This window comes from Gadus macrocephalus, chromosome 7 (assembly GCF_031168955.1).
Source record: "Gadus macrocephalus chromosome 7, ASM3116895v1".
Taxonomy (NCBI): Eukaryota; Metazoa; Chordata; class Actinopteri; order Gadiformes; family Gadidae; genus Gadus; species Gadus macrocephalus.
The window spans coordinates 20,789,521-20,801,223 of NC_082388.1; the positions used below are offsets into that span (position 1 = coordinate 20,789,521).

At 45.2% G+C, this 11,703-nt stretch overlaps 1 protein-coding gene and 1 long non-coding RNA gene across 2 annotated transcripts; one reads left to right on the forward strand and one right to left on the reverse strand.

Annotated features, from left to right (window-relative positions):
• Positions 1-675: 675 nt before the first annotated feature.
• rnft1 (ring finger protein, transmembrane 1) lies at positions 676-5,661 on the forward strand. Its single transcript, XM_060057299.1, has 9 exons — positions 676-864; positions 1,320-1,771; positions 1,867-1,943; positions 2,039-2,139; positions 2,446-2,599; positions 3,235-3,393; positions 3,537-3,602; positions 3,896-3,997; positions 4,425-5,661. The coding sequence occupies exons 1-9, from the start codon at positions 839-841 to the stop codon at positions 4,557-4,559; spliced, it is 1,272 nt and encodes a 423-aa protein (XP_059913282.1). The 5' UTR covers positions 676-838; the 3' UTR covers positions 4,560-5,661.
• Positions 2,036-6,485, reverse strand: LOC132461850 (uncharacterized). Its single transcript, XR_009526687.1, has 2 exons — positions 6,120-6,485; positions 2,036-2,653 (listed from the first exon to the last, which is right to left on the reverse strand). It is a non-coding gene; the product is annotated as an uncharacterized LOC132461850 (long non-coding RNA).
• Positions 6,486-11,703: the final 5,218 nt, after the last annotated feature.

An 11,703-nucleotide genomic window follows, 5' to 3' on the forward strand; every position in this document is an offset into this window, starting at 1 on the left:
GCCGAATTGCTGGCAGACACCATTAGTTCCGGATTATAACCTTATTTTTACCAGTAGGTTAGACATTCATAATATTCCTATACCATACAGAACCACAGAGTTGAGGAGGATAAGACAGTGTTGAGAAGACAGTGGAGGAGACAGTGGAGGAGACAGTGTAGGAGACAGTGGAGGAGACAGTGGAGGTCACAGTGGAGGAGACAGTGGAGGACACAGTGGAGGACACAGTGGAGGACACAGTGGAGAAGACAGTGGAGAAGAGAGTGAAGGAGACAGTGGAGGAGACAGTGAAGGACACAGTGGAGAAGGCAGTGGAGAAGAGAGTGGAGGAGACAGTGGAGGAGACAGTGAAGGACACAGTGGAGGACAGAGTGGAGGAGACAGTGAAGGACACAGTGGAGGAGACAGTGGAGGCGACAGTGGAGAAGACCCCATGCCCTATTTATGGGGTCCACTGTTCCTTAAGACACGACTGAGCTTGAAGTTGATTTGTATTCATTAGAATTTTAGAAAAAAAAACCGATGTATTTCAGCCGTCTGAATTTGTCTTGTACATTTGTACAATAATTTGTACTTTGCCCTGTCAGTGGATTTCTCGCATTTCCGAAACAATGCACTAGAGGGCAGTGCTGCTACACTCAACACTGTTGCAACTGCACAAGAGCAAGACATTTACGACATCCGCTTTGGCTCTTGCTTGCCTGTATTTACGTTACGGTGCCACTGTCCGATTAGCCAATGGCTTAGAAAGCATCAAGATCGTTTGCTTTTTCTTTATTTTCCTTTTATTTCATTTCTGGATGTATACTGTTCATGAGATGGCGATCACCGGCTTACAATGAAACTCCGGGTTCAATATGACGGGTAACGCTAAGCTTTTATAACGCAAATACTGAACAGCTGTAAGGTTAGCTAGCATAACTAGTAAACAAGCCTGCACAGACTCGCATAGATCTGGCCGATCTCACTGTTTTTACTGATGACCTGATAAACTGAACGCCTGTCTGGCTTTTGTTAGTTTTTAATGCTATTCATATTGCATTGTAAACAATAACCCGCCATCGTCACCTGTGTCACAATATTATTGTTTAGCTTAAATACGTTGCACTGACAAAAAACATGCATTGATAAAGATATCCGACCACAAACAATGGACGTGAAGGATTTCCTTCACCTAATAATCTTGGTGACATAAATTATACAGATGTTTAGCTGAAGCTACGTACATACTGCTAAAGTAATGCTGACCCAGAGGAGATATGTACAGTCATCTATAGATTTAAGTTTCACTTTCTTCTTTGTCATGTTTTTCTACAAAGATGTGAAAGTAGAAGAGCATCAAAACTGAAGGAGACCCAGACGGTGATGCAGCCCAATTCCGACGAGCGAGATGCCCACGCAGGAAACGGTTTGTCCCTAAATCTGCAACAAGAACATCTGACCAAAACACAGACCCCCACCGGAGCTCCGGCCCTTGCCGAGAGCGGAGAGGTGCGGGTACACATGACCGGCGACTCCGGGGAGACCAGTGCAGGGGGTGCCTCATCTCGGAGGTCCAGAGCCAGCTCCCACAGTCACTCCCATTCACATGGACACAGCAGGGCCCAGCACCCCCCGCATACACATGAGCCCGAGTCTGCGGAGCCCGACATGGACTCGGGAGAAACCAGCTCCTCCTTCTCGGAGCTCCGCTACCTCTACCACTGGATCCAAAAGAGTCTTCCTTTTCTCGTCATCCTCGGTTCCAAGTTGGTCATACAACATGCTCTGGGTAAGATCTTACCCCCCCAAAAAAAGCTGCATCCCTTAAGCTGCGCTCAAAAACAAAAGATAGTTGTCTCAAAGGTTCTCCTCTACGTGTTACAGGTTTGGCAGTAGGCGTTGGCCTCTTCATGACCTTTCTGTATGTGAATAAAAGCCTTCAAACCCAGGTCTTTCTTCAGGTGAGTAGCCAATAGCATAAGAACACCTCATGACTTTTAAAAGCTGTGTCTTGTGTATGGATCATTCACTTTAGTGGCTCTGGTGTCCTTTGCAGGATCGTCACTCCAAGCTGCAGTGCTTATGGCTTCTGTTGTTCATGACCTTGTCCACCTCCCTCCTGTACTACACCTTCCTCCCAGAGAGCCTTCACTACTGGTAGGACGCTCGTCTTCTTATCTCCAACCAGACGAGAAACGGACATGACTATATTTACACAGCTAGGCTGAATGCGAACTCCTCATTTCCCATTTGTCTTTTATTGGCAGCATATCTTTGATTTATGATTAATATAATCAGCAAAATAGAGGAAGGGAAAACGTATTATATGTACAGTAGAATGATCATACATCATTGTCGTTTTGCATTTCTCGATTGTAAAACAATGAGACGCCGTTTGTTTAAACTGGACTTTCTGGAAGCCTGATCCCAAATTGACACCAATTGATTTCTCCATGCATCCAGCCTCATCTTCCTGGGCCCCAGCATCGAGCCCTTGGGGTTCTGGGAGGTGCTATGGACCGTCGGTGTCACCAACTTCATCATCAAGTTCCTTATGATGGCAACCAAGTGCCTTATTCTGCTGCCACCCTCCTCGCTGCTTTCCTTCAGAAGCCAGGTAGAGTCAGGCTCAAAACCCACACACCATCAAGGCAAACAATCCAAGTGGCACCTTGTTGATCAAAGTAAAGAGTTGACTTATTTGATCAGTGCTCATGAGTCACTGATGATTAAAACACAAAAAGGACATGAACAATGGAACTATGAAAAACATAACGCAGAAGACAAGGGTGGTGGTGTTGATCCTGTAAGGGGCCACTCTGTACACATTGGAAGCACTTTACATGAAGGCTATATTAATGAAACAGGTGTTCAAATTAGTAAATGAGTATTAAGTATTTACTAAGATAAAATGAACAGTTAACTTTCAGTCATTATTTTCTAAAGGTAGTCATGTTTACTAAAGGTGTTCATGTTGGCTTAGCTATTCATTAATGCATTATTTTAAAGCGCATCAGAAGGCTTGCCTTTAACAACACCAAAGCAGCTCAGCGGGATCATTCCAAACCGCTTCTTTTCCTCTGCTCAACCACTAGCTGCTCATACTTGTCTCCTCCAGGCTCAAGTCCACCCAAGTGTAGTCCAGCCCACCCAAAGCAGGGTATCGGACGTCGTTTTGGAACGTAGCCCCCTGTGTTCTCCGTTAGCGCCATGTTAATTGTGTTGTGCTAATCTGCCGTGGTGTTCCTCCAGGGCCGTTGGCTGATGCTAACAGAGGAGCTAGGCCAGATTTACCAGGCCCTGGCCCCGGTGTCCCCGTGGTTCCGCTACCTGGTCACCTACCAGGAGGTGGACGGCAACACAGGCCTCACCCTGGGGGTCCTGCTGGCCCTGGTTTACCTCATAATGAAGGTGACCCCACCCCCACCCCCACCGCCGCTACTGCTGTTGGATCTTACCAGCCCGCCTGAAGCTTTCTGCCTGTTCATTGGTGCTTGAGAACATAGTTTCCCCATGTATGGATTTACAGTGGTTTGGTTTTGTCGTTTTTGCAGCTTTTAGGATTGTACAGCCAGCGGACGGCCATCACCAAGACTGTGAGGATATTCTCCAAGGGCGAGGTACATTTGAGAACCGACTTCTTCTATTGGAGCCGACTATACTAGGCGTGGTTCTGCTTGGGGTTTGTTTCTCAAACCCCATGCTGTATACAATCATATTGGTATTAGTCTTGATTCAACCTTTTAAAGTGTTTTCTCTTTGCTTATATTTTGTATTTGTTTCACCAGAAACACGCAGACCGTGAATTATTAACATGGATATACTTCGCTCACTAGGGATTAATGTGAGTTAGCCAATCAGAGGCGAGCAGGATTGTAACGATGCTCTTTATTGTGCCGTTCTGTTGCGTCAGCATACGGGGATGCCGGCCAGCAGGAGTCAGTGTAGCGAGGCGGGAGACGTGTGTCCCATCTGCCAGGGAGAGTACCGGGACCCTCGCTCACTGGTCTGCCAGGTAAGGGGTGTAACTATTACCTGTTCATGGCCAAACTGATTTTATTTTGATCGTGGTTGATCCACATTTTTGGCACTAATAATTTAAAGCTAAATATTTCCTTTTTATTTTTGAGAGCATGCATTATGACCATACGGACGTTTCTAGGTGTGCGGCCAAATGCAGTTTAAAAGTTAGAAAGATTGGCTCTACAAAAAGACTACCATGTTCATTACTAGTTGAGTATGACATTATGAGTAATATTTCCATGCTTAACCCTCTTGGAGTAACACTCCACTTAATGCAAAATATATTTAAGAAATGATTTAGCAGAATTAATCAGGCAATTATGGACAATAAAAACCACTTTTTTTTCACTTAAATGCTCTTACGCTGTGTGTGTGCGTGTCTGTGTCTGTGTCTGTCTGTGTGTTTGCGCGTGTTGCAGCATGTGTTCTGTGACGAGTGCATCGCGCTGTGGTTCAACCGGGAGAAGAGCTGCCCGCTGTGCCGCACTGTGATCACAGAGAAGGTGTACAAGTGGAGGGACGGCGCGACCTCCCCTCACCTGCAAATCTATTGACTCCTCCCCCAGGGCGGAGACGCTCGCTTTTTAACCCCTCCCACATAGTTATCGATATGCGTGTTTGCGTGTTTTGAATGTGTGTTTGGTGCGTGAGCTTTTATGGCTGACAATAGACCTTTTCCCGGAGACGCCATTGTAGGATAAACACAGGTGTCACCCTAACACTGATTTAGGGTGAGCTACTTTTATATCTCAGGGTATGGAGGGTGGTGGTAGACTTATCTTTACTAGTTCAGTCTATGACCTGTGCCTTGCTACATAAAATGGTGCAGACCCATGCTCAGTGTTATGAGTGACACCCATGTTAATCGGTCACGGCGCCTCTGACAAGAGTCTATACCCACGGACTGTAACTGACGTCTTAACTGTGTATCTTGGTGGGGAGGGGACTTGTGGCCAGGAATAAGGTTTTGAGTTTTATAATCCCCCCCCCTGTGTCAATGTGGTTTTCTCAAACATTGTGTTTTGATTTTCCTTACGTCCATTTAGAAATGTCTACCATTTCACCATTATTATTATTTTTTGGTAAAGGGTCAATAATGTTGGACATCTTCTAAAGTGTGTTGATTTAATTATTTGTTATATTTACTCCCACCCACCATTTTATTTTGATTAAGTAATCTTTTACTTAATCTTTTTTTTTTTTCATTTGGGGAGATTGATCCATCTTTTTTTCGAATGACAGAATTAACCATGTTACTGTTTGTTTTGCTTCATGGCAGGAGAGCATCCACACCTGTTGGCACATCAGATGTGTCCAGCAGGAATTCAGAATGTAGTAAAATTTATAAATATATCGATTATATATACACTGTATATAGTATATACACACTATAAGATTGGAATATGATTACCATGAGCATGGTTAAGATCACCCACCCAAATACAAGAAAGCTTATGTATAACTTTGGTTATTGTTTTGAATATTTTCAATTTTGCTTTGATTTTCTCATGTCAAAAAATAATACGAGACATTGAAATTAGTTTGATCCAAACATGAAACTATTTTTCTATAGATGTGATTTATAGCCTCCTTTCATTTCTTAAACCAAAGATTGTGAGCACCTACTATTTTATTACAGTAAAATACAGAACTCTGTCTCTTTCCTACTTTTTGTCTTACAACCACAAACTACACAATGAAAAGCTTGCAATTCAAGATTTTATTCAAATTGTGATTCAGAGTGCTGTCTTGTTGCAAGAGAGAAAACCTGTACTTCCCATATCTTTGCCCTTAATATATATTACCATTGGCAAGTACAATAGGCTCCCATTTATCTTAATGTATTTGACCGGTTTGTTAAAAGTACAGGTTAATTATTGAGATTGCCTATCTGGAGATGTTAATCAGTGTGATTAATGTTCTGCCCAGCTCTCGCTATGTAGCGTAAGCCAGAGCCTGCAGAGTCCGACATGGACTCGGGAGAAACCAGCTCCTCCTTCTCTAAGCTGGTTACGCGCTTACTGCCACGACCCCACTGGTATATAGAGACACATAAGTGGTAGCCAACCACAGCTGGCAGGCAACTAGCTCCGGCCACGTGAGTAGTGACTCACCTGGGTTCCTGGCGAGCTCTGGTCCTTCTCTCTCTTGTAGGGGAGATAGCCCAAGCATTGGGGTGAACGGTAGCTGTCTCGTTCAGTTATTGCTTTGACATATAACATAGACAAACAAAGACGGCAAAGGGGCGGTCACGTTCCCCGTAGGAATCCTTAATTCTGGTGTGGTCCTGGTATGTGGGTGAATGGGCTTTACAAAGTCTTATGATTTCGGAGTGTAACCACCGGGCACCATGCTGTCTATCCAGACACCCTCTTGCTTCTGTGTCGCCATCTTGGATCCCTCAGGTGACCATAATCAAGGCCCATCAAGGGAGCCACTCCCACATTTACCGTGACCACCAGTTACCCACCAGCTTAACATTACCCAACACCAACAGTAGGATCGTGACATTCCTCCCCCCATAAACAAAACAAAAACACAACAATTATTTATTTATTTTTCACCTGTCCTTTTGTGTTTTTTTTTTCTAATCTCATATTTCATTTTCACATTTTCCTTAAAATAACTTCTAACCTAAATTAGAACTCAACCATTACGTTGAAAACACGAGGACCTTGTAAATAACAAGAGAACCCTCTGCCAAATCCGGTAGACAACAGTCGTAAACAAGGTCTCACACTCTAGAGAGAGCATCAGCAATGACGTTGTCCTTGCCAGCTATATGCTTCACCACCAGGTTGTAAGGCTGTAATACGAGACCCCAGCGAAATACCCTGGCGTTAGCACTACGGAACCTGGCTAAGAAAGCTAGGGGATTATGGTCGGAATAAACCACCACTGCCTGCTCACCTCCCGCAATATATACCTCAAAATGCCTAACTGCTAAGACTAGGGCCAAAGCTTCCTTCTCTATGGTAGAGTACACTCTTTGATTTGAGTTGAGTTTCTTTGAGAAGTAGGCCACCGGCCGTTCATAACCATCCTCTCCTGCCTGTAGGAGGACAGCTCCTATTCCGACATCACAGGCATCAACAGCGAGAGCGAATGGCCTCTCAAACTCTGGTGCTCTGAGAACAGGGGCACTAGACAAAATGGTTTTAACCTGAGTCAATGCTGCCTGACACCCATCTGTCCAGTCCCATTTCACATCCTTCCTCAGTAAATTGGTAAGAGGGTCGGTCACTGCTGCAAAGTTAGGGACAAAACGGCGATAAAACCCACACATCCCCAAGATCCTTCTCAGCTGAGTGCAATGGCCTGAACCTTAGCCAACCGAGGCTGCACCACCCCACATCCCACCTGATAACCAAGGTATGTGACCGTACCTTTACCAAACTCACATTTTGACAGGTTGATTACGAGCCCTGCCTCAGCCAACTGCTGAAATAAAGCCTTGACGTGCTCCCCATGCTCTTCCCAGGTGTCACTGAACACTAGCACGTCATCTAGATAGGTGACAGTATTTCCTAGCCCATGGGTGAGGGAGTTCATCAACCTTTGGAAGGTGGCTGGAGCATTATTCATGCCAAAAGGCATCACCCTGAACTGATACAGCCCATCTGGGGTTACAAAAGCTGACACTTCCTTTTGCCCTTTCTGTTAATGGTACCTGAAAGTAACCTTTCAGGAGGTCGATCTTGGTCACAAACCTCTTCTGCCCCACCTGATCAATGCAATCCTCTAACCGAGGAAGAGGGAACGCATCCCCTTTTGTGACAACGTTAACCCGTCTGAAGTCAACACAGAACCTACCTGCTCTGCCCTCTTGAGCAACTAAGACGACTGGGGAACTCCAGGCACTGTCTGAGGGCTCAATTACCCCGATGTGCATCATATAGTCTACCTCCTCCTGTACCCACCAACTTCTTACATGGAGGGAGCCTATATGGATGCTGTTTCACAGGGTCAGCATTCCCTGTATCCGCATCATGTACCTCCCTATGTGTGCTACCAGGAGTATCTCTGACAAGTGAAGGGAAATGGTCAATCAGACGCACTACATCCCCCCGCTGGGAATCAGTAAGGTACCCCAACTTCCCTTCCAACTCAGCACGAGCCTGGGTATTGTACTACCTAGTATTAACCACGTCAGGGGACGAGTCACTAAGCTCCTCTGTACTTTCTGGGAGGTCTCTCTGAACACAAGTCACTACTGCCTCAGTTACCTCTCCCTTATAAGCTGTCATAGCATTAATGTGACATAGTCGGGTCTTAGACCGCCTCTTTGGGGTACTAACAACGTAGTTGAGGTCCCCGACCTTCCTCAAGACCCTGTAAGGCCCAGCAAACATAGGACCTAATGGTCCCCGTGGTCCTGCTCCTAAAACTAAGACCAAATCACCTGGATCAAAAACGCGGCACACTGCCTTGCGGTCATACATGGCCTTCATGCAAGCTTTAGCCCCAGCTAAATTCTTGGAGGCAACCTCACACGCCAACTGTAGTCTACCCCGCATTAATGAAACATACTCTAGCACATCACCGGGGGCTGCTGGCCGAATAATTTTGTCCCGCAAGAGCTGCAATGGCCCTCGAACTTCGTGTCCAAAAACTAATTAAAATGGGCTAAAACCCAAGAATTCAGTGGGGGCGTCCCTAACTGCGAACAACAGAAACGGGATGGCCTCATCCCACTCTTTAGGTTGACTCTCAACAAAGGCACGTATCATGTTCTTTAAGGTTCCATGAAACCGTTCAATGGCCCCCTGAGACTGTGGGTGATAAGGGGAAGAATGCTTGACCAGTGGTCAAGCATTCTTCCCCTTGCTTGACCACTGGTCCTTCTCTCCCCTACATGAGAGAGAAGGACCAGAGCTCGCCAGGAACACAGGTGAGTCACTACTCACGTGGCCGGAGCTAATTGCCTGCCAGCTGTGGTCAAGCATCCCCCCTGAATGTGGTGGTCAATGACCACCACATTCAACTCAGACAAAACCTGATGGAAAAGTTTGGCTGTAAAGTTGGAGCTCTATTCAATCAGATTGAATAGAGCGTGGCAAACCAACCCATGCAAAGAACTTAAGCAAATGCTCCACGATTACTTTTGTCTTAATGTTATGTAGTGGAATGGCTTCCGGATACCTTGTGGCGGTATCCAATATAGTCAACAGGTATTTGTTTCCCTTCTTGGTTTTCGGTAAGGGCCCTACCCAGTCAATCATTATCTCAGCGAAGAGCTCCCGTACCACGGGTAAAGGTTGTAAAGGAGAAACTGGCGGCTTACTGCCCTGTTTCCCCACCACCTGACAGGAATGGCACCGACGACAAAACTCCTTTACGTCCTTGCTCCATCGTTAACCTCCTGAACTGGTCACGTGTCAGACCCACGCACCTTTCAGAGAGATCCACCTGTGCGGACGCCATACTGACTACCCTGACACAAGCAAACAATAGTTTCCTATGTAGCAACACTCTACAAACAATGCCAACACGTGATCTCTACAATGCTAAACCTAACTACATGTAGCCAACAATTCTTAAGGTAGTTTGCAAATCCCCACAGCCCTAGCTTTCCAAGCTGGCTATCCAAGCTGGCTAACTACTGTTCTTTACATACCCAAGCATCTGTTTGCTTGAGAACCTGATACAGAGTGGCTATTCCACCCTTAGCCATGTGCCCCTCAAATGCTAACAGCACATAACTTTTAATGAGCTGAATACAACTCCGGTATCGCTTCTCTCGCCAACAGATTGCCTGGCTGTAATACTCGCTAGCCAAATTCAAATCCCGGACGAGCAACCCAATTATGTCACGACCCCACTGGTATATATGGAAAACGGCTCTCTGTCTAGGCAGGAGTCGAGACACATAAGTGGTAGCCAACCACAGCAGGCAACTAGCTTCCGGCCACGTGAGTAGTGACTCACCTGGGTTCCTGGCGAGCTCTGGTCCTACTCTCTCTTGTAGGGGGGATAGCCCAAGCGTTGGGGTGAACGGTAGCTGTCTCGTTCAGTTCATAACATCTCAGCAGCGTCCCAGGAGCAGTTCGCCGCGCCGCAGCGCTATCATTCCGTAGCACATCTATTTTTGACGCAAGCCGTTGCTGAACCGCGTCAATTTCAACAGAGCAGATCGAGCCGGGCAGGAAGTGAAAAAGTAAAAGCCATAGAGCATCCGGTCAATTTTCCAAATAAAAAACAATACTCAGCTCATGCAGCCTATCACAACTTCACATCAACATTATTACGTAATGACCGGTGGCACCAGGTCAGCAGTCAATCAATCAAAGGGTCTCAGAGGGTCGGCAACATGGACGATGAGAGACTCATTGTCGAAGTTCAGCAACATGAAGTCATTTATGTACCAAATCATCCTTTTTATAAGGACAATGGCCGGAAGGACAAAGCGTGGCATTTAATTGCAGTAGTTTTGGGAGTGGAAGGTGAGGACATTAGGTTTAGGATTATCGCGTGATCTCGTGTGAATACGGCTGGCTCGCAAGGCAGCGCTGCGCTGCCGTAACGCATCCGGTGGAAATGCACGCAGGGCAGAAGTCGCGGCCTTAACGCGTCCGGTGGAATCCCGGCGTTATGATTTCGGAGTGTAACCACTGGGCACCATGCTGTCTATCCTCCAGACACCCTCTTGCTTCTGTGTCGCCATCTTGGATCCCTCAGGTGACCATAATCAAGGCCCATCAAGGGAGCCACTCCCACAGTTACCATTACCACCAGTTACCCACCAGCTTAACATTACCCAACAGTAGGATCGTGACACTTACCAACTGCCTTGGTTTGGTGGCTCCTTCCAAGTGCATACTTTGCAAGAAAAAAAAATTTATATAAAAAAATATATATTCTTTTACCGCTCATTGTTTGAAATTATTTATTTATTGCGAGCGATCTCATTGGTCGAATTATTTCATTTTTTCGATCGATCTCATTTGTCGAAAATGTCCATTTATATCGGGCGATCTCGTTGGTCAAAATTTTGTATTTATTTCGAGAGATCGAATTTTTCAATTTTTTTTTTTAATTTCGAGCAATCTCATTGGTCGAAAAGAGTCCTATGACTGCTTAGGACATACCCGTTCAATGTAAATATTATAAATACTTCGTAGGAGGACGAGTCCAATTATTGACAGAGGTGATTTTACAGTCATGAGGACATTTTTATGAATGAAGAGAGCCATTGATTTTAGCGAACACATTACCTGCTTACATGCTACACATTGTCCCTTTAATATAGTTTCAAGTTGCTTTTCACATGCTTCTCTCCTCTCTTCCTCTGTATAGCATCTAAACCATGGACACATTATAGATCTAAACCCACCAAAATGATGTAAGACCGAAAGAGCATGCTTCTTTGTAGACTTTGTGGAGAGATCAATAGGGGGCAGCAAAGTTTCAAAACAATGTTCTTCCAAACCATCGATACTTACCAAAAAAAAACACAAAGTTTATGGACATTAGGACAAAAGTTAAACATTTTACAAAGATGTTAACCATGCATTTCTTTTACATATGCCTTTTTCAGAAAATCTTGTTTGATACTTTCTATGATTTCAGCAATCTATTAAGACACATAAGAAGCAAAGAAAGTTATATCAGTGAATTTCTTTATTAGTATATTATATGGGCTTTTTTTTTACCTTTATAGACAGGACTCAGTGTATTAATGCACAGGCAAGACGGTCT